General features: G+C 39.1%; 2 protein-coding genes across 11 annotated transcripts in view; both read left to right on the top strand.

Annotated features, from left to right (window-relative positions):
* The window catches only part of prex1 (phosphatidylinositol-3,4,5-trisphosphate-dependent Rac exchange factor 1), a 113,382-nt gene extending 105,071 nt beyond the window's left edge, over positions 1–8,311 (top strand). Inside the window, exons 34-41 of one of the 2 annotated variants that reach the window (XM_088082520.1) lie at positions 164–307; positions 1,936–2,050; positions 3,482–3,548; positions 3,680–3,724; positions 4,350–4,525; positions 4,757–4,859; positions 5,989–6,056; positions 6,171–8,311. In XM_088082520.1, coding sequence (XP_087938646.1) covers positions 164–307; positions 1,936–2,050; positions 3,482–3,548; positions 3,680–3,724; positions 4,350–4,525; positions 4,757–4,859; positions 5,989–6,056; positions 6,171–6,213 — 761 coding nt within the window. In that variant the 3' untranslated portion in view covers positions 6,214–8,311. The remainder of the gene's footprint in view (positions 1–163; positions 308–1,935; positions 2,051–3,481; positions 3,549–3,679; positions 3,725–4,349; positions 4,526–4,756; positions 4,860–5,988; positions 6,057–6,170) is intronic. The other variant, XM_088082521.1, reaches the window with a different exon arrangement.
* A 1,314-nt stretch (positions 8,312–9,625) lies between these two features.
* Positions 9,626–26,851, top strand: part of LOC121946963 (potassium voltage-gated channel subfamily KQT member 2-like) — a 37,955-nt gene continuing 20,729 nt past the window's right edge. For 3 of the 9 annotated variants that reach the window (XM_088082514.1, XM_088082515.1, XM_042491812.2), the window contains exon 1: positions 9,627–10,275. In XM_088082514.1, coding sequence (XP_087938640.1) covers positions 9,977–10,275 — 299 coding nt within the window. In that variant the 5' untranslated portion in view covers positions 9,627–9,976. Of the gene's footprint in view, positions 10,276–26,851 lie in introns of all 9 variants that reach the window. The other 6 variants (XM_088082517.1, XM_088082518.1, XM_088082516.1 and 3 more) reach the window with 3 other exon arrangements.

The raw sequence follows: 26,851 nt of genomic DNA, 5'->3' as shown, positions 1-26,851 counted from the left end.
TTCTGTTCACTCTAAAGTTTCAATGTTACAAACTTTATTATTGATACTGAGTTTTGTTTTTGTCAAATTATGTGTCTTAGTTCACACTTAACTTCACTTAACTTTATAGCCTAAGTTCTAATCATGCAGTTTTGTTGACATTTCTCCTGTCTGTGTGTTACAGACACACCGGTGTGTTACCAGGTTGAGGGCAGCCGACAGGCCCTGAGGGTCACTCTGTACCTGGACAGCTGTCACTTCAGTGAGCTGCCCAGTCGGCTGCAAAACGGAGGCAGCCTCAAGCTCCACACCGTCCTCTTCACCAGAGGTAAGACTGGGCACACTGGGACAGAGGAACTGGAGAAACTGTAAAAACAAACAAAGAAAACCTGGAAGTTCAGTGTATAGTTAATAAGCATAGCATAACTTGACAGTGGCAAGTGGGGGCAAGTGTTGTCCCTTTGAAATACATAGATGAATAGATGTATTTGATAATCAGATAAAACTGCTTCACCTGAAGACAGTTATCACATTTATCTACAACTGTTGAGGATTACATTCCACAATAAAGCCACAGGCTTGTTTCCATTGTGATCCTGCTCTGGCAAGACCGAAAATAATAACATACAAAAATAAAAGACACACAAAAGGACAACATTGTTATTCGTTGTACCAAAGCAATAGTATGATGCAAAGTTTCAGTTTGAGCAAGAACTTTGTTTAAAAAAAATTTGGTTTCAATTATGCATTATCTGATTTTTATAAAACAAAACCAGACTCTGGCCATGTATCCTGTAGCTACTCTCTGTGCTTTACATGTTTTAATACTCACTTAATTCATTCAAATGCTCACCACACCATCAGGGTCAATATGGCCAAATTCAGGGAGGGCTGTATTAACCCTTTGAGACCTAAACAAACTGGCAATGAGCAACTTATGAAGAAATTACACCAAAAATAAAAAGAAATTGTTAGAAAAAAAAGTACAACAAAATTACCCGAAAATTAGCACTGAAAAAAAGAAAAAAACAAAGAATTGGGTGTCATGGTAATCATTGCCAAATTGCTCTGGGTTCAAAGGTTTGAATAATTGTGTAAGGCGTCTGAATGCAGCATAAGGAAAGTCATGTCGATCCAGGTTTCTAAGGCTTGAACACAGACGACATGAAATTGCATCTATACCCTCAAATTAGATTGTATAACTTAAAAACACTCTCAGTGCAATATGCAGCCACTCATATGTGCACATTTCCTAAAAGCTTTCTGTGCTTTTATTAAGTTAGACAGGAGCCTGTTGTTGGCCTTTTAGAACATTTAAAACACTCCACCTTTTGCATTCTCCTCTGCTGCCATGCACCTTGTACTGTAGTTCTCCATCAGTCTCAGCTGGCCTAGCATGAATGGATAGCATTATGCATCATGCCTGTTTGCCAAAAAGCCATTTATTTTCCACAGACAAGTGCCAGTTGGAACAGTAACCCAGTGAGAGAGGTCATATTGTTCTCATGTACTTCAATGAGGAACACAGTGCCGCAACAACAGCTTCAGTGTCGACCTGTGGAGGAACATTGCCACCTACTGGAGAGTAGTATTTAATGCAGGCTGGGTGGAAGTACTGTTATATTGCAGATATCCAAGTTTGTGTGTGTGGCCCATGTCTGTGAGCACTGTGTGTCTTCATATGGATAGAGATATCCTCTGAAGTGAGACTTTGGGCAATCCTCTCTTTTTCAAAATATAATTTTAGAGTGGAGGTTAGGGTTATGTTTGGCTGGTTTGGATGGATCTGGTGTTCAGAGTTAACATTAAAATGATGTTCATGTTAGCGTAGGTTAGTATAATGATGATGTTAAAGAGATGTGTAGGTTAAAGTTTGAGTTCATGAACATATATGATCATATAAAAGTGTGCTCATATATGTGTCGATCTAAATTCCCCGGGCCTGTTTTAATCCAGCACTGGAGCGTCCGGAGGGAGTGTCCCAGCAGGACTACGCAGCCATGGAGGAGTTCCAGCAACGCACCAACGCTGTCTCACTAGAGAAGGTCAAGGCCTACTACCGCAGACTCAGGTACGCTATGCTACACTGCATCACAGCCCTCCAGTGGCGTACTCACTAGCACTCAGGATATCTTTCACCTTAAAGGGAGAGTTCAGCCTGCGGTGTTGCATAAGCAAGCAAAAACTATGCTTTGGCTGCTGTTTTACTTCCACTATTTTCAAGGTCTAGAATTTTTCAAGGTGAGAGCTGTTTCATTTATCTAAAACTGGTGCCATATGGACTAACAGGATGTTTTTGGCTACATGAGTGGCTCATTTAGTAGTGCCAACTTAGACGTGCTGTCTTTTAAACATCAGCATGTGTTGTTTTTACAGTCTGTGTCATATTTGTGCAGCCTACTCGACTGATTTGTGAAACTGTGTTTAGTTTATGTTATTATTTTTATTTTATTTTTTATGAGTGCAGTACAAAAGTACAAAAGGGCAAAAACAATAACAAAAACAGGGTAAACAGGGCAATTTATACATGGGGGTAGATCGAGACAGAAATTTAAACAAAACCGGACGTGTCAGGACAAACAAAGAAACAAAAAACAACAAACATACAAAAAAAATTAGGCACAATGGCATTCTTGCTGTTGTTGAGATGCAAACCGGTTATTTTACTATGAGGTCATCCGTGTATACGTGTTTTGGAGCATGCGTGTCTGCAGCTGAGAAAGAGTAGAGAGAAGATGGACTGAGCAAATAATACTAAGAGAAAAAAATCTATAAATAATGATAAGAGCGATATATATAATATTCCATATACATAAATAGTGAATATAATACAAATACTAAAAAAAAGAGAAAAAATTAAAGAAATTAAGTTAAAAAAAAATATATATATATATATATGTGTGTGTGTGTGTGTGTGTGTGTGTGTGTGTGTATATATATATATATATGTATATGTATATATGTATATGTATATGTATATGTATATGTATGTGTATATATATATATATAATAAATGAATATATTAAAGTAAGTAAATAACAACAGGTACTAAAATGACAGTTAATGTTATTAATTTTTGGTAAATAAAAGATTTTAGATATTTAAAATGCAGGATAAGATGTTTAGAAAAACATAATATTTAAAATTAAACCCCACACCCATCAAAAGAACCAATTTATAAAGTTTAAGTTAAAAAATTTGCATATGAATGTATTTATTTAGATTTTTTCTACATTGTCATTGTTTATTGCCCTGTAACATATTCATGTTTTTAACAGCCTATTAGTACAGCTGTGATTTCTTAGATGTGTTCGTTCAGTCCCTAGAAAAGACTTGTGCAGCATCAATAAATGATGAAATATTTACTTTAGCAGATGCATTTTCTATACAGTGAAGTACCCTCGATGTTAGTAGATGACTCAGCTCTCACACAGTCAGTGAGTCAGTGCAGAAGAGCTGTAGAGTTTTTAAAACTGAAATAGGTATGTTTTTATCCCAACAGGGCTTTCTATTTGGAGAAATCCAATCTCCCCACAGACTCAAACACCACAGCAATGAAGATAGACCAGGTAAATATACACGTACTCTGATCCATTTCTCCTTCAGTGCTTCTGCTGTCTGCATCAGTCTATGTGGTTTTTCTTGTATCATAAGTCCATTTTTTATATAATGTTGTGACTGAATATAAATGCAAGCACAGATACTGGGCCTTGAAGTTAGAGACCTTCAACCAAGCATTGCAAAAGTAAGATGAACTGGTGTCCTGTTCCCTCCTGCTGGAAACCCCCCTCCACTAGATCAGCAAGACTCCCCTATTAACTCCAACTAACATCAACATGTGAATTCAGCGGTGAATAGATTAGAAAGACAATTCTAGTGTCCCAAACTGACTGTAGCTTAACTAAATTATGATGTGATTAAAACTAAATAGAATATAGTTTCAATATTTAGAGCCATATTCTCGGGTTTTCATTGTCTTTCAAAAGAAAGACGACAAGAACTGAACTTCTCTGTGTTGTTTGTGTTGTTTTGAATTACCCCCTGATTTCTGCCGGTGCACCACCTTAACAAGTCAGTTACACTACATAGTCTAGTACTGAATTTTGATATAAATAGTCAGATATATATATTTTTTTTCACAATTTTTATCTCTTCTTTTCTTCTCACTTGTCTTGAGAAACATGCCAAACTGGAAAAAAAGTATAGGAAACAAGTTACTTTTTCTATGCTTTGTTTTTAAAAATACAGATTTAATAGTAGTCTAAGTGACTTGTTTAGATGGCCACTTTTGCCACTCTGTGCTGTAACTTCTTACTAGCAGTCCATTTAATGTCTGACCTTGTCCAACCTTCACTATCTCCTCCTCTTAGCTGCTGCGACCCCTCAACACACTGGACGATCTGTGTCGACTAATGCAGTCCTATGTCAACGTGCGCCCAAGCCCCCAAGGCCACCCGTCAGGTGTCAGCGTGCTGTGTGTGTCCTCTGAGCTGTGTAACCGCCTGGGAGCCTGCCACATCACCATGTGTGGTACAGGCATGCAGAGGTCAGCCTGGCAACACGCCAACATTATTATACTGCTTGTGTTGTACCAGCAGACTGTCAGCAGGAATAAAGGTTAACACAGTATAGAGTGGGTGACATCCACCACTGAACCTTAGTGTTTGGAATACATTTCTGCTTTGAGGTGTCCAGCAGGTGGACTCATGTACGATCCAGTCAGTGTGTTTGTGACAGAGGACCACACAGGGCTGACCCCTCACCTTTTTCTTTGCAGATGTACCTTAAATGTGACACTGGAGCAGGCGATGATCTTAGCCAGGAACCACGGCCTCATGCCGCGCTGCATCATGCAGACCATGGATATAATGCGCAAACAGGTAAAAAGCTCAGAGGCAGCTGATCTCAGTGTCCAGTGGAAAGCCCTCAGGGATTTGTATGACCTGCCAACTAAAGTGTGCTTTCTTTGGACTCATATTTTGTTTAGTGGGAATTATTTTTCAGCAACTAGGACTGAACATAATGGTTAAAATCAGTCTTACAATATTAAAGGGATACTTTACTTACTACCTGTAAAATGACCACTTGCTCAATACTCACCCAATATAACCTTAAATTTGTGAAGAAAACTATTTTTCTTGCATGCCCCCACAGTGAACAAAGAATCCCAAAAAAGGGGCATTCATCATGAATTGAAGTCATTAGGGTCCGCATTCAACAACAGCAAAACCTCTTGCAGTATTGCAGCACTTTTGCATAATGTTATAATATAAAAAACTTCCACCCACGAGTAGCGTGCTGTGCGAGTACCTGGGCATGGGCAGTGAGCAGAGTTGGAACACACTCGAGCTAAGGTGCACCACGCAGCTGTGCATGAGTTTGTTGTGAAATGTTTTAGATAGTTATTTTTTTATGAAAATGCATGTATCTGAAAGTACTGAGCATATGACTGGATACATGACACCTGGGATTTACTGCATGAGCTGTGCGAGAGTTTATAAACTGATGTTTTCATATAGTTTTCTTATTGTTAAACGCAATCCCCAATGGCTAACATCCATGAAGAATGTTCAGCTTTTTTGGATTTTTCATTTATTGTGGAATCATGCAAGAAAAGTTTTCTTCAAGGATTTAAGATAACACGCAGTGATTACTTGGTATACAGTGGTAATTTTGGGGCTAAAGTATCCTTTTCATCTGTGCATTTTTCTTTATTACAATATAGAAAATTAGTGCAAAAATCACGTGAAATTTTAAAGCCGAATTCAAATGCATTTACAGTTTGAGTAACTATTGTGACCATACTCTTCACTTCAACTAAAACATCTTAACACATGCATGCCTTTGGCAAAATCATGTTAAATAATAATCTGTGATTTATGTGAAAATACATCCCCTGATTGCATTTCTAGGTATTGTAGTTTTCAAATGCTTAGCCATTCATGGTTATTGAGCTAACTGCCATATGGTCATTGCAAAGCATATAGCATATGTTTTCTCTTTTACCAGGGGGCAAGAGTGGAGCTCTCTGCTAAGAATCTCAAGGTAATGGACCAGATGCCTCCATCATTCCCAAGGTAATGTATAAAACCACTTCCATGCACCTCTTCATGTGTAATCAGTACATAATGCCATTTAGGGTCTTAGACAAGGCCAATTCCCCTAATTTCAAGTCAATTTTTTTTCAACAGGCTCTTCAAGCTGTGTCTGCCACCCTCAGATGGAGAACTCTAAGAAAAGCATCACTTCAGAGAACTCATCAGAGAAGGACTCAAGGTGAAATGGGAAGATTTGTTAAGAGATGACGATATCAAAGGAGCGTCAGCGTTTTCTCTCCAAGAGACACTCCCGATGGAAAGACCCCTGCCCTGCCCACTGTCCCACTTACCCAGGGATCATTCCACCATGGATACCACTAGACTCTTCAGTGCAAAGTACAGGCTAAACAAGACTGTACAGCTGACTAATGACAGTTACCAGGGAGCACCTACAGTGAGACTGATGCAGCCTGAAGCTCAAGACATGTACTGTACTGTTACACTGGGAGGCCACCCAAATACAAGTATTATTGCTTTGGCTAAAGCAGACATGAATGACTTAACAAATGGTGCAAAATATTCATAACATAAGGGAGATGCCAGTTTGAATCCTCAAATAGAAACACATCCACAGTGATTCTGCTCTTTACCGAGCTCTTATTATTAACTGGATTAACCAAACTACCTGTAGCTGACTGTCACCCGAAATGCAGACGTTATCCGCTTTGCCTTGGACTGCAACTGCAAAGAGCTGTCTCTTTGTCTGTTTGGGCTGGTGTTTCCCAGGGCTCAATGTTGGGACCCCAAGTGAAGTAGCGAGTACTGTGGTATTCATGTATGTTGGCTTGCTGAATAGATGTCGAAAGTCATAGAATAGACAGACAGATGGAAGTAGGGATTGAGGGACAGATGAAAAGATAGATGATTGGGGTTGGGGGGGTGCTGCTCTGTCTTCAGCCCTTTGCATGTGGTTACTGTGCAATTACTGTAGGTTTAGTGTGAGTACTGTATTACTGCACTATATGAAGGATAGTTATTTATTGTGTCCGGAAGGAGCATTTTTATCCCTCACTTATACTATATCAGGTATTAAAGAATCTAAAAGCATTCCAGCCTACGTATTGAACAGTATTTAAAGGACCAATGGCATGCCATTTTTTAGAAATAACTGCTTGTGTATTTTATTTATGTGTGTTGATCAGGAAGTGTTACATTGATCATCAGGGAGAGCAATGGGGGGAAGATGAACAGAAGCTAGCTAATCAGAATCAGGACAAAGGAAGCTAACGTAAACCATACAGGCTGCTTGTCAATAAGCAGCTAAGTCAACAGGTTTTTAAATTATTAATATATTAATTCAAATATACTAGCTGAAGGATTGCCTTCTGTAAACTAAGACATTTTTTTTTTTTTTTTTAAATTTGGTTTTTACCATTGTATTTACTGTAGGTATTAAAAGAAGCACAATGATTGGTCCATTCAAGTAGCAGTGTTAGCAAAAGTACTGTAAGCAGTTTGTGGTAAACAAAGGGATCGTTTCAGGATCGAAACACAGTAACATTGTTTTACTGAAAATTTCAATTTCTTGTACATACAAACTGTAACATGTTACAGAAAAAATAATAGGATATGTCTGAGTAATGCTATAAATTAAATTGGATTATTTTTATGCAGATAATATAGTATATAAAACGTTTTGTATTCATGACTGTGCATTTTGCGGAGAAGCCGTTTTTCTCTTCGCTGAGCGTAACCTCACTGACAACTTGTTGTTTTCTGACTGTTAAAAGGTTTGACATGCATTTCATGAATCTGTCTTGACATGCTGCATTCATTAGGCCGATCACTTAGCCCTTTTTATTTATTTAAAAGCAGCCTGGTTCCAAATGAGCATGTTGGAATAATCTAATAGGCATCCCTCTGCACTAGCATGGCCACTGTAAATCTACATCCCTTTGTTGGCATATTAGACTAAACAGATATTTGCATTGTTATCATTTCCCTCATTAAATTTGCTCTATTGTAAAAACTCAAAATGCAGCATTAGTGACCATAATCTGGTTTCTGAGTGTGTTTAAATTAGCAAATGACTGCAGCATGTTGGTGTAACCGGACAAACACACATGTCAATGATTACACATTTATTTACATTATTCTAATGTTTTTTGTATATACTTTATTTGCAATTTTATTTTGCTTGAAAATAACTGTACAAAGGATCTTTGTGGAATCTTTCTAAAATTATCATTGTAAATGCAATCTTAACAAGCCTAGTAAATAAAATGTTCACAGTACGATGATGGTTCTCAGTGAAGCAGCAATGTTGACAACGGTGACCAGACAGAGACACGATGTCCAAGATAAACATGCTAACATATACAGCAAAACAGAAGTGATTTCCTGAGTGTCTGGACTTATTTTTGTTACAATTTATCTTGTTATTGTTCTGCTTTATGATGTGTTGTCAATGTTGCCTTTGATCAGCTGTGTTTTGTCTGTAGTTTCATATGAATGACTTAAAAAGCGAAGATTGTTTTTACGTCTCTTTGGCTGCATACACCACATCAGCAAGCTCTGAGGCCAACTATTGGACCTATGACTGAAATGGTTTCTAATTTTATCCACTTGCTTATTATTTTGTTTTATGTCACATTGCACAAGATCTCTGATCACCTTTTGCTGTCAAACTAACCTGATGTGTGTCATGGGTAAATTGAATTCACTCATACTGTTATATATTATTTGGTCCTTTCTTCCACATCAGTTTGATGCTCATTATTCTGCACTTTTTTGCTTTTCAATGCCCGGCAGAGTGAGGGCTGTCCATTTCTTTGTTTTATGTCTCACTGATGGTGGCATAATATATTTTTTTATATGTCCTGTGCTCAATCAGAGAATGCACAGCTTAAAACACAGTTTGACATAGTTTAAGGTGTCCATTACACTGACAGGAGTAATTTTCCTAATTTGTGTCTTGTTTACATTGCCTTTGGTCCGCTGTTATTTTGTAAATATGAATCAAAAATTCATACATCTCTCTGCTTGCACACAATACATCTGCAAGCTGTGATTAAGTACTACTGTAAGCAAACAATTGGATCTACTACTGAAGTGGTTTCATTTTTCAGTCTTCTTGCTCATACTTTTGCTTTATGTCACATTGCATATGATCTTTGATCACCTATTGTTGTCAAGCTAATCTTATGTGTATCATGGGGGAATTGAATTCACTCATACTGTTATACATTATTTAGTCCTATCTTCCACATCAGTTTAATGCTCATTAATCAACACTGTCTTGCATTTCAACGATTAAGGACTGTGCATTTCTTTGTTTTGTGTCTCACTGATGTTGACAAATCAGATTTTGGCAATGTGTCCTGTACTCAGTCAGAGAATGCACCTTAAAATATGGCTTGGCATCATTTTAGGTGTCCATTACACTGACTGAAGAAAGCCATACATATGAATATTGCATGATCATCTTCTTTGCAGCTTTTCTCTGGAGCTGGTCTTGAGTAGAGAGGTTATCTCAGGATACATTTTTAGATAGACATTTCCCCAAAACACAGTATTGATCTTCTCATAATCAATAACTTGAAATTGTTTTTGCTCCAGCAGGCCAGATGTTAGAGCACTAGAAGATGTTGCATGTTCAGTTTAACTTAGTCATCTCTGAGCCATTATGCAGATAGTCTCTGATTTGCTGATGGCCAACGCGATTAGACAGTGGAGTGAAAATCATGTGCATTTCCCTCCTTGCTGTGTGTGTCAGATGGCCGGAAGGGGCTTAGGTAAAAGCAAACACTGTGCAGTTTCGCACGGTTATTGCAATTGGTTTTTCTAGGGGGGACCGACACAGACTGCATTCACCACCAGCACACACCCGTCACCACCGGTGATGCATCCCCGCGGCAAGGGCACGGACAACTCCTCTGTAGAGTCGTCTCGACTTTAGAATGGGAAAGAAATCTCTCAACGGCGGGGTTTACCCAACTCAAGCCGGAGAGAAGAAGCACAAAGTCGGCTTCGTCGGATTGGACCCGGGGGCTCCTGAATCCAGCAGGGATGGCGCGCTGCTCATTGCGGCTACAGACAGCACCAAGCGGAGCAGCATCCTCTGCAGACCCAGGTCCAGCATCTCCGCCGGGAGACCCAGACAATCGAAGAAAAATGCCAGCCATCGGAAACTACAGAATTTCCTCTATAATGCGCTGGAGAGACCGCGAGGATGGGCGTTCATCTACCACGCTTATGTGTAAGTCATGTCCAACCAAGCATGTTGATTCTGTCATTGTGGCCTTTTTTTACTCTGAAACACACCGCTGTCACTGTGGTAGATTTTTTATTTTTTATTTTTCCGAGGAGCTATAATGGAGTTTTCTAGGCTTTTTTTTGTCTCGTGTTACATTGGTGATCATGTACAGATGGCGCATTAAAGGGTTAATCGTTGTCATGCTGCCAAGCTGCTGTAGCCCGGTTAAAGGAGGGGTATCACTTCACCTGCAGAACTCCTGCTTCAACTCTAAATGTCGCCTTTTGTAACTTAGGTCACATTTAGGCTGACTTTTATCTGTCTATGATGGTTTAGGACATGTCTCAAGTCTTGTGTGTCTCCGACATGTGCTCACATTTGACACACTATTTGTATTCCATTGATCGGAGTTGTCATGTGTTGCGGCAGCAGTGGGTTTCAGCACCGCGGTCTGTGGACAGCTCCGCGCCGCGTCACTACTTTCACTAATTAACGTTGCAGTCTGTGCAGGCAGGGAGGATGCTGGGCACCACAGCTGCTTACAGTCTGTCAGCTTCTTATAGTTAGGACATTTGCGTGTGAGAGGTCTGGGTGGGCTTCAAAACGTAGTCAGATTCCATTAATGCTGTCATGAATAATAAAATTGGTCTCTGACCTCTCAGCATTGAGGCAAGCAGCTGCAAAGAAAGAAAAAAACAAAATCTTTTGAGAAAAGACATTCCTTAATTCCCACACTTTAAAGGGGTACTGCAACAGTTTGAAATGTTGAAAATGTGTTGCCAGCTACAGCCACAGTGCTGAGCACATTTGTAGTAAGCCACCCCCTGCCCCATCTTACATTCTGTATGAAATATATCTTACAAGAATATGTAACTTATTAGAATAATACTCGAGTAAAAGTCTTAAAGTGTCTTATGTTTGCTGTACGTAAGCATCAGAAGTGATTTTAGTAAAGCACAAGTAAATTCTGGTAAAAAGAAAAAAAAAGCAAGCAATCAGAATTTTCAGAACCACCTTTAAAACTGAGCCTTTAATATACTTAAAGGAAAAAAAATGTCTGTTTTTCACAATGTAAAAGATTTAAAAAAACAAATTCCATTTTTTTTCTTCCTACCCACTTCCTCTCTATAATGTAGTAAGTAACTAAAATTGTAGTAGTAGGAATTGTAGTAGAATAAAACAGCAAGTTGCTAGAAAAAACTCAAATAAAGATATAATAAAATGACTCAAGTAAAGTACAATATTAATAAATAACAACAAACAAAAAATTATGATTGGTGCCACTTTGCAAATTGTGTCTTCCTCTGTTTTCTTTTTTCGGTGCTGCTCCCTGCATAGCTTTTGTCTTTTCATTTCTCCAACTGTTGGCTTTAGATCTTTGCTTGTTTTTTTCCTTTATTTTCCATTCTTTTTTAAATGTACGTATCCCTTTAATGCCCTGCTCAACAGTTTAGTAGAGCACATTTTGAGTTACTATATCTAAATGAAATATTGAATTTAACCTGATTGAGCCATCTCTATTTGGTTTAGGTTTATTACGCTTAAAAAAGTCCACTAGGTGTTGCTGTCACTTTAAATAGTCTGCTTTTTCAGTTCACTTCCTACAGGAAGTTAGTAACAAAAAAAACAATTCACTCCAGAGACCAGGGCGCTGTGTGGTGGCATTTTAAAAGGTAGACATTTTTTCGACATGTTATAGTTTCAGATGTGTTACTGAACATCTTAGATTAATGTAAGTTTATACAAAAAATAAAAATGTAATAAGAGTCAATTTTATTTTATCTTTTTTTTGAAACATGCTCTTCCAAACACTTGATTTGGCCTTTTATGGTAAAGGTACTTAAGCTAATGTGAACTGAAATTTCATAACTGAAATTGACTGCCACAAAATTAAAAAACGCTCTATTCATTCATGGTTGTTAAATGATACATGTTAATCCATTATATATTTGGTCACTTATGTTGCTTATTGAAAGATCCACTGCTGGTCAACCATTATTTTTATTTTCTCAGGGTTGATAATGCTCCCATAAAGTTTTTTTCTTTTAATACATGTAGCTTGCAGTAGCTTTGTGCATGCCAGTAAAGTAAAAGATAGTAATTACAGAATGTTAGCCTGCAAATGTCAGCTTTATCCCTCAAATGAAACATGGTTAAACTTTTGTTGGTAGTTTGCCCTCCAGCCATGCCCGAGTCCTTGCGACTCAGTGATACTGCATGCTTGGTAGCAAGGGGTTGAAATTCTACAGCATTAAGGAATTCACTGTGCACAGCATATCAACTCCCCAGAGACGGCTGGCTGCCCAGAAGTAAGCCTGTGCTTTAATGTGAAACCACACACTCACACAGCCTCTGGCTCCTTTTGAAATATTAACTGAATACTATAATAGCTCGCTAAAACTCCTTCTTTACCATTTGTGTTTTGTGTTGTGTTTTGACGAAGAGATAATGTCAGCTTCATGGCTGAATCCAGTGCAGGAAGCAGGGATGGTTTTTGTGGAATAATACAGCATTTGGTGGCAAACACCAAGCAGCCTAGTTAGAACAGGGTCAGCAGCATGCATCCAAAAATCAGAATCCTCTGGAAAGCAAGTTAGTGTACAACTTTAGCCGCGTACAAGGAAATGTGATTGGAGAAAGGGGACAGAGCACATGACCGTGATAAAAGTTCATACTACGCCCTCCATGACTCTGCCTCTGTTCCATTTGACTGCTCTATACATTATTCATAGTCACCACACTTCGTTTAGTCTCCCAACTATTTTTACTGCCAGCCTGCTGATTTATAAAACGATCATGTGCTGACTTCAGTCAGATCTCTCCTCTCCTTCTTCTTTCTTCTATTCATCGCTGCTCCAAAAGACAGCGTTTGGCAAACAAAATGACGCCACTGCCTTGAGCTGACAAAATGTGCTCGCGCTCAGACAACAGCTATGTCTTTTTGACAGGTGAAATGTTAGGCGGGCGTTTTGTTCCTCCGTCTCGTTTGTAATGCATGTTTGAATCATCAATATGTGGAACATGAGTGCCTATACCCAGAGTGCTCTCTGTCTCGCTGCCTCTCTCTTTCTCCCTCTATCCATCCAGCTGTCTGACACTAAGGCCACTCTTTACCCTGTGTTCTGTGCCTGGTCAAACATCAGTTAAATGGGAGGGAGGGAGGATATTCCTGTGGATCTAAATCTTGTAAAAAGTAGCAAGCTTTTGCTGAGTTTGGACCTTTCCTGTTCTTATATGTGAAAGGAAAAAACTAAGTATAGTATTAGTTCAGGCAGGCCACGGTGTCAAGCTCAGCTCACGTCACACTTACATCAGCTGATCTCAAGCAGCCCAATCAACTGATGGATACGCTGATTGATGGAAGGGAGTCAGCTGAGAGCCTTGCTCCTTCTGCCTTTGACTTTATACATAGGTACAAGGAAGGGCGTAGAGCTGTACTCTCTCTGTCTTAAGCCTGGGCCACACTGAACACGTGAGCAGCACTTAACAGCAACTTTGCCTAACTTCTGCAGCTTGCATGCTTGTGGTGTTCACGCTGGCAGAGTTGTTGATGCGGCGCTGCGCTAATCTGTTAAAAAGGGCGCCAAAATAAAAAACACCAGGTTCTGCGATGTACACCTGCTGCTCACGCTAGCAGTGTGGCCAGGGCTTTCGGCTTTCCACGTAGGCATGAGGAAGGGCAGGGATGTCTGAGAACAGAGCCATACTGCCAAATATCATACTGCAAATGGAAGTAAAGTTGTTGTTTTTTGTGTGTGTGTTTTTTTTTTTTTTTTTTACTAAAGTGGTCTTGACTGAATTGTCAAATACCTTTTTCAGCCAAGGCTTCTTCCTGTTGCCAGAACAGTTGCAGTGTGTTCTTTGTTCACACAAATTCTGTAAGGAGGAACAATTTGACAGTTTGCAAAGAAAAAAAAAGATTTCAATTTGGCAGGCTCTTGTCTCTAGATACAGCTCGGAATCCTTTACGGATCTATCCAAACCCCGGCACATTCCTGCACTGATTCAGAGATCAGTGCTCTGATATGGTCACTGATTCCAGCCTCATTACTGTGTGTCCTCTCGCAGGAAGCACCAGCTGTGTGAGAACAGTGAAAGGTCCCTACAGCTGTAACATGACAAAAAGTGTCAGTTCTGCACCAAAGTGGAACAAAGAGGAACGACTACAGGACAAGACGGCAAAGAAAGGGAGGGGGAAATGAAAATTGATTCAGAGAGAGATCGATCAATGAAAACAAAATAAATGTTCGGCTAAACTTTCTCAAAGTGATTTAGGGAGACAGATTGAGGACATGTTCCAGATCTTTATTATTCTGCTGAGCTGGCCAGCTGAAGACAAACTGGGGAAGAAATAAGGCGAGGACAGTAGTAGACAGATGGTGGCTGCCAAACCGCTGAGATGTGATGGAGTGGTCCGCTTTAGGGGGAGAGGTGTCTGATGGGAGGTGGATGCTGAGTCCTGTAGTTGGGCTATGGCGAGAAATTGATTGTGTGCAGGCGCGTAGCGGATGCGGGGTACGTGTGGGAGAGGTCCCCTGCATTAAAAAAAATATATAAAAATGTACCACGCACTTTTACCAAGCTTTTTTTTAATTTCTAACATGTGTTACCTGGTTTTTCCGAGCGGTCTAAAAACGCACCATGCCTGTCTTGTTGTGAGTACATGACGCAGTTAGCACGTGCGCTAGCAGCACTCCTCTGAAACGTGGGTTTTAACAAAAATACCACAAATAATGTACAGCAGCAAACCAACCAGCAAGAGGCCAAAACCCCTGCACTCAACAAACCGTGTAAGTTGAGTAATGCTGTTGCCTGTTGATAATGTTAGTTAAATGATGTCAAATTAATTAAATACCAATATAGCTCCATGCTAACGTTATTGTTACCTATGGCTGGCTAGCTAGCTTCATGCTAGGAATAGACCCACAGAGGCTTCACAGGTGAGGAGAGATTATAATTAGCTGAGAAAACATATCTATAGCATTAAAGTGACTTTGATATTTATTTGTACAGCTATTGCACAACTACTATTCTCAGTTCTATTTAACATTTTTGCTTTGCAGTTTGCATGTATTTTTTGTATCTGTATTTTTGCAATAGATAGAGCAGGGAGAAGGCAGAGACCAGGCTGCAGCGCTGGCACTCAGGGAGAGGCTCCATAAGTGAGTAGAGATAATAACTAATGGCTATAGGAAAATATGTTTATAGAATAAGAACGACTTTGGGATTAGTGGTTATATAATTTTGAAAGTTTTAAAGAACTTGAGGGATCCCCAGGTGCCATACTTTGGCTGTTTGTGGTTATTTGTTTTTTTAGCTGCTAAGGAGAGGCACAATTGGATGTGAGAGGATGATAAATCACTCTATAAAAGTTGGCTTATTCCTGATCAGTCTGTCCCCCTCACTTCTGAAATGATGGCTTCGCCCCTGATTGTGTCCCCACTGTTTTTGTTTTAATTGATAAGCCCCAGAAAGCTGGTAGGATATTTGAATATCAAATAATGTTGTCCCTCGTGATGTTGACATGAAAATGCACTTTAAAACTTGAGTTTAATGTTGCTGTGAAACTCACATTACTGAATCACTTTGCTGACTCGCCTATCCTTGTGCCGCTAGTACACTATGTTTTAGCATTTATCATCATCGTGTTGATGTCAGTCGAGCTGCTCAGCAGAAGTTACTTGCTTGAAATGTATTTGTCACGATATTATGAATTCACGGATTCAATAAAACTGGTTTCTTAGAAAGACATTGACAATGGGATGATCAGCACAAACTGTTTTTTTCTAAACAAAATAGGTCTTAAAAACAACAATATGCAACTTTTTTTTTAACTCATGAAACCTACATCACTTTTGTGCTGCTCTCAGGTGTCTTTCATCAGCATTAACCCTTTGAAAACTGAGCAAATTGGTTCAAATTCTTTCAAAAACATGATAAAAAACAAGAACAATGCGCCACTTGGTAAGATATGTTCCACCAATTGCAAGAAATTAGTAGATTTAGAAAAGATGTTTTGAAAAAAAACCAAAAATGTCTAGGGTAAAAAAAGAGGGAATTGTTACATCGATGACGGTGTTTATAATTACGATCATTACAAAATTTTTAAGCACCATTTGTACCTTTTCTTTTCTTCAGTAATATTTGTTGTTAATTTTTGGGTAATTTCTTAAGTTGCCTTCATGTGTCTTTAAAAGAAATTAAGCCAGTTTGCTCAGGTTTCAAAGGGTTAACCTTAAACAACAGCTTCAACATCACCGTTATGGTACACTGCCTTGTTATAGGAAGAATGGTGCCTGTGTTATTCCCACTTCACGCCCTGAACGCCACCTGTTCCTGCACTGTGTAACTTTGGTGAGCAGGTCGGATCACCAAAGCGTAACGCTTCACAGCACGAGCCTGCTCAGCTGTTTTCTTTTCTTTCTTTTGATGTTTTGTATGTTGACAGTTTGAAATAAGGATTTTTTAAAAAGAAGCTCACTCATATTCTCAACATGGACACCATGGTAGAAAAGAGACAGAAGAGGAAGTTGATGAAAAAAGCCAATAAGACAAAAAGAGAGTGACAAGCAAAAGGCCAGCCAAGAGTAAACTAACAAACTAGTTCACAGGCGCAAACTGTTTGTAACATTACTCTTCTGTCATATGCTGTGGTGATCTGTCTCATGGCTAACGGGAGAACGACAATCCCACAGCAGATCGTTGTACGTCCTTGCTAGGCTGTAATCTTGTAGTTTTTTCGGATACATAAAGTAGGGCAGCTGTGGCTCAGGAGGTAGAGTGGCTCATTCACTAATTGGAAGATCGGCAGTTAGATCCCCGACTCCTGCAGTCCACATGTCAAAATATCCTTGGGCGAGATACTGGCCCTGCAAAGTTAAGTGAGTAGCAAGGGCCACCTTGAACAGTAGCCTCAGCCACAAGTGTATGAATGTGTGTGTAAATCGGTGTACCGTGAGGTCTTCTTTGAACACAGCCGTATTTCTAAGGTAGCAAGCTAAATAACTAACAAGAGCCTATTCTTCACCCAATACATTGCTGGAGGGTCAGCTCTCTCTGTGGGCCCCCCACCTAATGGGCCCCAGTGTAACCACACTGCTTGCACTGTCTCTGTGTGTGCTTTTCTGAGCTGCTCATTTGTATTAATGAATCCACAGTGAATTCTCTCCCAGCTCTGCACTTCTCAGCTCTTCAGAGCTTTATAGTGTCTGTCAGCTTGTTTCGATTTGATGGTTTTTGGTTCAGTCTTACGGGTTTCATAATGTTGTTTTGGCTGCAGCAGGCTCCTGTTATCAAAGTACAGGCTCTGATAAACCCATTCATGCCACAGTTTGCTGTGTCCTGATGCTTTCAGACTATTAGGAAGACTGGACTAATGATCTGTGTAAGACTCATCTAATTTGCCTGTTTTAGTGTCTTTGATTTCACTTGGTCAGTAAATTATAAGAAGATTGTGTTTTCTTGGTTTGGGTTTCTGTTTAGTTCCCCTCCTGTGTTCCGGTGCTGCCTTTCCCTCATTTACCATCAAAACATCTGTCCTGCATCAGCCACGTTCGCCCTTCTCTGCTCCTCAGTTTCTCTCAGCCAATCAGCTCCCCGCCTGTTTCCTGCCTCATCAGCCCTCACCTGAGCTTCTCCGCCCTCATCAGACTAGTTTGTATTTAAAAAAGTATTTCACCAATATAAATTTGGGCATCTCTGCAGTGCAAAGATGCAAACAATTTTGATTTTTTTGGTTCTACTCGACCAGAGGAAACAAAGAAAAAGGACGCATTTGCTTAACAGGCAGAAAACCTACAACTGCCAGAATGCTATACGCCTGATCAGACCAATTAACGCTCCCACTTGTGGGTGACATGTCCATGTAAAACAATGGCTGCCAGCTGGATCTCGTATTACAGCTAAATGGTAAGCTAAAATATGTTTCTGAAAACATTTGAGGTGAGAAATATGTAGCTCAGTAACAGAATCTTGGATTATATTTGATCAGTGCTGCTTAGTTTTACGCTTTGAATTCAGTTTTTTCAGCTTCCATTTTCACCGTGCATGAAGCATGCTGGCACCCACTTCGTGTGTACAAATTTTCACTTTTACAGCTAAACAGGGTGTTAAAATATGCTTCTAAAAACATATTACAATAAAAATAGGCAGTGTAGCGGCACTTTTTGATTGAATTTTGGTCTGAGTTTGAGAGAGAAGAGTGGGTGTGTGTGTTTTTCCAGCTTTACATTTTTGTGTCGGTGGTAGCGTGCATTACAAAAATGCTGAAGTACAGCCTGTAGAGTGAAACACCACCAAATGATGTAAACTATGTCATTGGCATTTAGGATTTAGTTAGATTGAGGGACGTTTACCACAGTTCATTTACTACCCACATTGTTTTGATTCAAAGCTGGTTGAAATAAAGTAACCTGTTAGGTCCTGGTTTTGATTCAGTCTTTGTTGGATCCTTGTTGATCATCTGCATCTTATTAAACATTCAAGTGAATGAATGAAATGAATGAAAATACTGGAGCACACCTCCAGTATTTTCTTTGGGTGCAGTCCTTGTAAAGTGGCCCATCTAATTGTTTGCTGGGTCTTTGTTTTGGTTGTGTGATTTTCTGGATGCTGGTTCCATGCTCCAGCTGGGAATAAAGTTAACTGTTTGAGTTCCACTTGTCTGCAGTCTCCTGCATTTGGGTCCAGTTGTTCCAGATCTCATGACAATTTATTACCTGCCCAGATCCAAACGGCAAACAGACAAAGTTTGAGACTAGTTGGTGGAAACATTTAGCAACTACTGAGCCGGATCTTTCCCAAAAGGGTAAACGCAGCCCTGCTTTATTCCTTTTTTTCACACGAAATGGTCGTTTTGTACTTTTTATCTGAATCTTGACTTCCTATGAGGTCACATTCAGTATCACACCAATTAAAAATTTCATCTACTTACTGTGATTCTGCAGATAGTAGCAAGTAATAAACTCTAAAGTGAAGATTTCTTTATCCAAAACAGAAAAACCTCTTGAGTATTTTCCAGTAATTGCTGCTGTGAGTGCCGCATGCACCGTAACATACCCCCGTGGCTCATAAAGAACACGATGACAGCAGATAGCTACACTAGCAGGGTCACTAGTGCACACATTTACACAAGACGAGTGCCCCAGAAAGTCATCGCTGCCCTCAAACCTCCCCCGAGGAACCCACAGAGGGGACGCTGCAGTGCTACAGCGCATGGTCTTCACAGGCACTATTTGCTCAGTGAGAAATCCCTCCCTCCTTATTTGCTCTCTCCTACTGTAGTTCGTCGCAGTCTAAATTTAGCGTGATGAGTGTGTCTGGGTAGGCAATGTTGTGCTGAGCGGGGCAAATCAATGTTTCTTTCACTGCAGCTCAGGAGGAAATGCAGACTTTTTCTGCTTCCAACAACAGCCGCCCTCAGCTTGATCGATCAATAGTCACGTTCGCAGTGATGTCGTCTGTCTCCAGCAACAAGTGTGTGTGTGTGTGTGTGTGTGTGTGTGTGTGTGTGTTTGGTGCTGTCCGTGAGTGTTTGTCAACAGCAAAACTGAATGTGATTTTCCCTCTAAGTGGGTTGTTTTTGGGGACAGAGACGGCAATCCAAAGGAGATGGAGTAAAAATAGAGCCCCGTGACACGTGTGTGTGTGTGTGTGTGTGTGTGTGTGTGTGTGTGTGTGTGTGTGTGTGTGTGAGTGTGTGTGTGTGTGCTATCATGCATGTGGTATCAGAATGTTGGTTTATTAGAAGTTGAAACATACACCTTTTTTTAAATTAACCCTTCGGGACTGTTAAGTACATTTTATACGCTTTTCATTCATTTTTAAAAAAATGATTTTGGCTGTGTTTGTGCATATGGCATACATTTTGGCAAGATTGTGTATTTTTGTCTAATCTTGGAATTTCCAGCTCAACTCCTAACAATAAGTCTAAAGTATGCTGTGTAAGCAAAATTGTTACATTCATACTCATAAGAGAAAAAAAATGCACCATTGAAACCCAGTCAAACTGCAATTTTTGATCCCACAGCCATCAAAGCATAAATATGCATTATATTATTTCTGGGTGTCATTCTGGGCTCTTGCCTTTGAATTTGTAGTATTTACAATTTTTACATGTCCCAAAAATGTGTAAAGAAACAAAACAAAAAAAGAATTTAAAAAAAGGAAAGTAAAAAAACAAACTGGACTGAATTAAAAAGAATGTATTTATTCAATATATTTTATCATATTTTTTGTGACATAATGTAAGAAATTAAATTATTAGAATTACAAAAATAGTTTTCTGGACATTTACTCAGTTTTATGGTTAATTTCCTAATAATCCTCCCCTGTTTTTTAAAACAAAATTTTAGGTAATTTTTCCTGTTAGTCATTGCTTTTCTTCCCGATGTTTTCGAGGGAAATCAAACCAATTTACTCAGTTTTTAAAGGGTGAGGGGCATCTGAATGCAGCACATGGAAACTGTCGATCCAGGTTTCAAAAGGGTTAAATAATGACTGTGGCCAGTGAGCAGTGACATGACAAAAAAATACTAAGAATATGTCCTTTGTAATGAACTTATTAGACTATATGACACATGCATTTTATATCAAACAATACATTTATTTGTCACACAAAATCTTACATGATACAACTGCAAGCAGACATTATTCCGTTGGGATGGGGGGGAGCTGTACCTCCTTTTAAAAGTTAACAAACTCCCGACTGTGAATGAGTGTGTGTGCACAGTTTGTAACATACATACATTGCAGTCAGATCCTGGCAGTTACATGTAGACACACCCTTTTGGCCAAACACATGAGAACAACATTCATTCAGTTTTGAGAATTTTACATATTTATTGCACTCTTAATACTGTTCTGGTAAGATTCTCTGCGTATTTGACTTTTTCATAAGCATTACCACCTGCTTTGTGTATCCACCGCCAGTATAATGAAGAGAAATAAATGAGTACGTAGATGCTTCACTCTGCTGATGGCAAAGTGGAGCATAGCTGTAGAAACTAATTGTTTGAGTGCTTCAGGAGGCAGGTTCTGCCCCTCTCTTTTATCGGCAAGCATCCTCATTAGTAGCTACTGATGAGCTTGGCAAGGTCGGGTCAGGAAAGTTGCATAAACTGATGTCTAATTAGACTTGCAGCGAGCCAGCTTCTTTGTCCACAACATTTCATCTCAGGGGTTATGAGTATTTAAGAAATGTCATTTAAGCAGCAGTCCTTTGTCATTTTGGCACTTTATGGAGAGAATAATTGGCAGAGAAATGCAACTCCCACATCAGTGTTAGCATGCAGAGTAGAGCCAATTTTATGCAGTTTCATGGTGCATCTTTTGGAAGCTACAGCAGAAAAGTAATATCAAACACCATGTTGTGGTTTTGGCATAATAAATGAAGTCTTTTGTATTCGGACCATAAAGTTGTTTTTATCGGTGTGTTTCCAGTATACATAAAAAATGACGGTCTTCAGAGGGTGAAATGACAAGTCAGTGTGACAAGTCAAAATGCCGTAAATGACAAGATGTGAAGACTCCTTGACTGACTGACCTAAATATGCCTCATGGCTACAGTGGAAGAGACGGGAACACCAGACAGTTCAGGGTTACTGTGTTTCCCTGCACTTGGTGAGCAGGTGCCTGAAAGCGAAGCAGTTTTTAGAGCTAAAAGTCTGCTCTAAGCTCATTTCAGTGGATATAAAAATGAGATTTAACACAGTGACAAAGTGTGCACACATCATTTGCACCTTCACTCTTGCAGGAGGCGGCGATGGAGGTGATTATGAGGGCAGAAAATGGGTGCTAAAAAGGGAGGGATATGAATTTGTGTTTTATGCCATTTCTGGTAAATAAAGATGATATGTGACAACCACTGTCAGAAAAAGGCTGCAAACTAGAGTGACCTTGAATAAAAGAAAGCTGAAACTTGCTTTGAATAATACAGTGTTGTTAATTTAAACTGATAAACTGACTGTGATTCCATTGTAAAAGAGACAAAGCCTTTCCATAGATTTAATAAAAAATAGCTATTCTGACAGGCTGCAGACTTTAGGAAGAATGTAATAAAAGCTTTCTCAGTACATGAAGAGCTCTCTTTTACCAAGCAAGCATCGACTGCTGTGGCCATCAATGATGTATGAGATGCCACAACCGCACATATACAGTAGATGTAAGAGAGAATGACCTCAATCTAACCAGCAAAGTAAAATGTAAAGAGAGCTGCTGCAGCTGAATGTGCAACAGTAACAGTTCGTTTGGCTTTTTTCTTGTTGGCATGTCTTTATGCCTCTGAGGAGAATAATAATAGAGTATCATAATCAGTGGAAAATACTCTGTTACAAATAAAAGTCCTATATTAAAATGCCACTTAAGTAAAAGTTAGTAGGTATAATCAAGAAAATATACTTAAAGTATTAAAAGTAAAAGAAACCAATGCAGAAAAATCTATTTTTGAAAAAACAAAGACACCTAAACCTTAAACCTTAAAATTATTGTGAAAAACCCTTAAAATAATTTTTAAAAAAGAAAAAAAGCACCTCAAAATTTAAAATTATTAGAAAAAATAGAAAGAAAAATCCCAAAAGAAAACTAAAAAAAGCACCCAAAACCTAAAATTATATACATATATATATATATATATATATATATATATATATACAACAGAAAAAACACCACAAAAGTAATAAAAAATGTATATCAAAAAACTTGGCAAAGAAATGAACCGACTGATTAATCTACTAATCGTAGCAGCTGTACTTGCATAAACTGTTTGGTAATTTAATTTATTACAGAACACTGTAATCTATGAACTCTTGTTGTTTTTGTGCAAAAATCTGTGTGTAAAGTTACTAAAGCATTCACATCAATGTAGTAAAGTAAAAAGTACAATATTTCCCTCTGAAATTTAGTGGCGTAAAAGCATAAAGAGGCATGAAAAGAAAATACTCAAGTAAGGTACAAGTACCTCAAATATGTACTGTAGTACAGTACTTGAGTAAATGTACTTAGTTACATTCCACCACCGATCATAATGAATCAGCTCACCCGTGGACTTTAGCATTGCCACATGCCACTGATCTCTGCTGCTTTATTCTGATTGGCTGACAGCCAGCGGCCGCTGCCAAGAGTCTGATTTGACCCAACAGAAACTGCAGCAGCAGAAAAAAGGAATCCAGGGAGGATTGATGAGGATCCTTGATGAGAATTGATGAGGGCTAGATGAAGCATGATAAGAAGTAAAAGCCTTCATGAACTTCAATGTCAGAGTAGATGATCAGATCACACATGTAACCAGATTCACTCTGAATTTACTCAAGCAGAGAGACAACTTTGTTAAAAGCTCCCATTGAAGGGAAGGTTTGGATGCTGCTCTTTACATATAGTATTACCATGCGTCCAGGTACTCAAGAGAGTACGGGCGTGAATGCAGCAAATGTGTCCTCAATGCATCCTGAGATCTGATTGCTCAGACCACATTTGGAGGTGTTCTGGACTGCATATGGCCACTTTCTTTCAGCAGTGTGTACACTGATGTGTCCATGGCTGCATTCATTAAAGAATTGTAAACTCAGCTGACATCTTCAGCGTGGGGTACTCGTGTTCATCAGTGGTGTTGTTTTAAAGGGTGAAACAACAAGAAGCCACAACAATTAAAGATTTGGTTGCAAGGAATACAAAGGGAATACATCTGTATTGTTTTGATTTCACCCATGTGCCAAGGTCTTTGCAAACCCTTTCTTCCTTTAATTTCCGGCAGACTAGATACAGGAAGTGCAACACTGCCTCTGGCAGGTTATAAACAACAGTGCATTTGGTCTTTGCAAATGGAGATGATGAACATGTTTATTTGCATATAGAGCGGGAAATTATATCCAATCGCAACTGGTCACTTGAGACTCTTGTAGAGGTATAAAATTACAGAATTACAGCTTGATGCAGATAAACAGAGCCAATGGGACCTCTGTAAGCTAGAAGGAGTAAGACAGGAAAGAAATATATCTTGTTACATTTGTATTTTCAGAGTTCAGCTTTTGCGTCTGAACTGTCAGAGCAAAACATTTCTGTGGAACTAGTAAGCTTTGACTACAGATTTTAGTCAAAAGTGTGAGCCTTACCTTCAGGCTCTCTCACTAAAACTGATGTTTAGATTTGGAATTATTGGTGCATTATTATGGGCTGAATGTATCCTCGGTTTAAATATGCTGGCAATAAAAGAATCAGTCCATAGTAGTTAGTTTTAATCGGAGTTGAAAGAAGCGGATAATTCTAGAATTCCAGGTTGCCAAGTGTGTGTGTGTGTGTGTGTGTGTGTCAGGGTTGGTGTTAGCTCTCCCCATGCCTCTACACTTCTAAAGCTGCATGAATCAATAATTCTCATATTAATAATGGATGAAATGACTAAGTGTAATGGAAATGTGTCACTGGAAGTGACGAACCCACAGATACTGAATCACCCAACTCAGCAGTTTTCATCTTTTTGTTTTGTTTTGTTTTTTTGGCATGAAAGCTCTCATCAGCTTTTGAGCAGTTGTACGTTATCTTTCCAGCACAAAGCGGCAGACCGTAAGATTTTGCATCTAGTTGGTGAACTTTAGTGAGGCGATTTAGCAGCTAAATTGTCACATATTTTTCTATGGAGGTGATGACCAAAACAGAGCTACAATTAGAGAAAATATTGGACCTGAATTCTTTGAAAAAACAAAGAAACACTCCAACTGATGTAATATATAATGTATACGATTGCCCGGTTCGTCATTATTTCATGTTTTTTGCTCCATGCTACATCTCAAATGGGAGTGTCCCAGAATTAAACCTGATGATCTCAATCATCAGCCCACTCTCACTCATCTCACACTGTGTATTGGTAAATGACATCACTTTATTGTAGTGTGAGCTTTAGTGTGTAACACCTAATCTTGTGCTCATGCTATCATCCCACAGTATATCCGTTATGATATATCAGTTGCGCCTGTGTCTTTTAAAACCCCTGCATTGTCCCAGTATTAGGTTTCAGCAGGCACTCTGCATTAGCTCTGCTCTGGATTCCTTCCAGGAGATCTTTTCTAAAGGAAGTCCCTGAGGTCGGGCTCCGCCGCGCCTCTTCCTCTTCAAATCACATGTGATTTTCATCCAATAAAGCGCTCGTCTGATGCTCCCAGCGAGTCGTCCGGAGGTGTGGCTGCACAATTGATTTCCTTCCAAATCACATTTAGCACCCATTTCCTTCCAATCAGTCTCTTTAAAACCATCTGACATCATTTTTCTATTGTGTCTAAAAGAATCACTGTTTCACTGATCTTTGAACATGTTTCTACCTGTGGAGATGTATGGTCTGTGGTATTGTGCCAGGATTAACAAAGATGTCTTTGATCACCTCTGATATAAAGTCTCATCTTATGTTGGAAAGGGTTAAAAAATAAAATTAAAATTAAAAATAGTAAAATAAAAAAAAATCATCATACTATATTCCACCCCTGTATATTTTATCATTTAAATGAATATTTATATTTATTTTATGTATTTATTATCAAATGTTACCCTTAAATTTTATTTTGGTGCCTAGGTCCTCATGTGTGCTCTGACCTCCTACGCCCTCTGCCTCCTCCTTTCCTTTCATTCCTTTATTTTCACCAAACCCCCAACCATGGATAGAAAAGGACAAAAGCCCTGAGCTATCCCACCAGGTTCAAGGTCTGTCTATCTATCTAAAGGGTTAATATGATAAACAACACTGACGACTTCTTCAGAAGGCAGATGATGATGATGTTAGACTGGAAGGAGGAGGCTGATCAGTTTCTGTCCCCTCGATGAAGAGTTACTGACTGACAGTAAATACGCTCACGCTGTCTAATCGGACTTGGCACACACAGGCAGGTTGATGTCAATGTCAGGTGATGTTACTCGATGTTCTCCTCTCACAGCTGATTGGATTTCCTGCACACTTGTGTGCAAACATACAGTATATGCACAGGGTTACTTGGGAATTAGACACATACAAGAAAAGAGAATCAGTGTATAAATGAACATTTACCTTTAAATGACATCTGCTCACCTACCTTCAGTTCTTTCAGTCTGACTTTCTCATTTACTTACTAATAACTCTTATAAACTCATCCTAACTGAGCTGCAGCTGATGATGCAGTGTGGTTTATTTCCACTAATGAAGGCACCATCCAGGCTCTGCAGCTCTAATTATTCATTTAGCCACTAACTGCACACACTTAAACTTTAGAAATTGATTAGCAGAGTGCCATCGGTCTTCATGGTATATTATTGCAGCCATCAGCACAGCTGAATATTACGGAAAATCTGCCATAAGGGTTGGTTCACCTCTTTACCACTACTTTCTTTTTTAATCAAAGAAATAGTCACAATGAGGACTGACAGAGGTTTGCCATTGTTCATTGTTTCTGAAAGACATAATGCTGTTATGCCTTTTTAACTCCTAGTCTTTCAATTTCCAGCTCTGCTCCCACAATAAGTCTAAATTACACTGTGTTAACAAAATTGTTACATTCATACTACTTTGCATGTAGTGTATTGAAAATAATTCTTTTTTTTTTTCATTGAAAAACATAGGTGCATCAAG

The sequence above is a fragment of the Plectropomus leopardus genome, chromosome 9 (assembly GCF_026936395.1).
Source record: "Plectropomus leopardus strain MGB_pleo_1.0 chromosome 9, ASM2693639v1, whole genome shotgun sequence".
NCBI classification, from domain to species: Eukaryota; Metazoa; Chordata; class Actinopteri; order Perciformes; family Serranidae; genus Plectropomus; species Plectropomus leopardus.
Note: the sequence above shows the minus strand (reverse complement) of the source record. Positions and strands in the feature narration are given on the sequence as shown.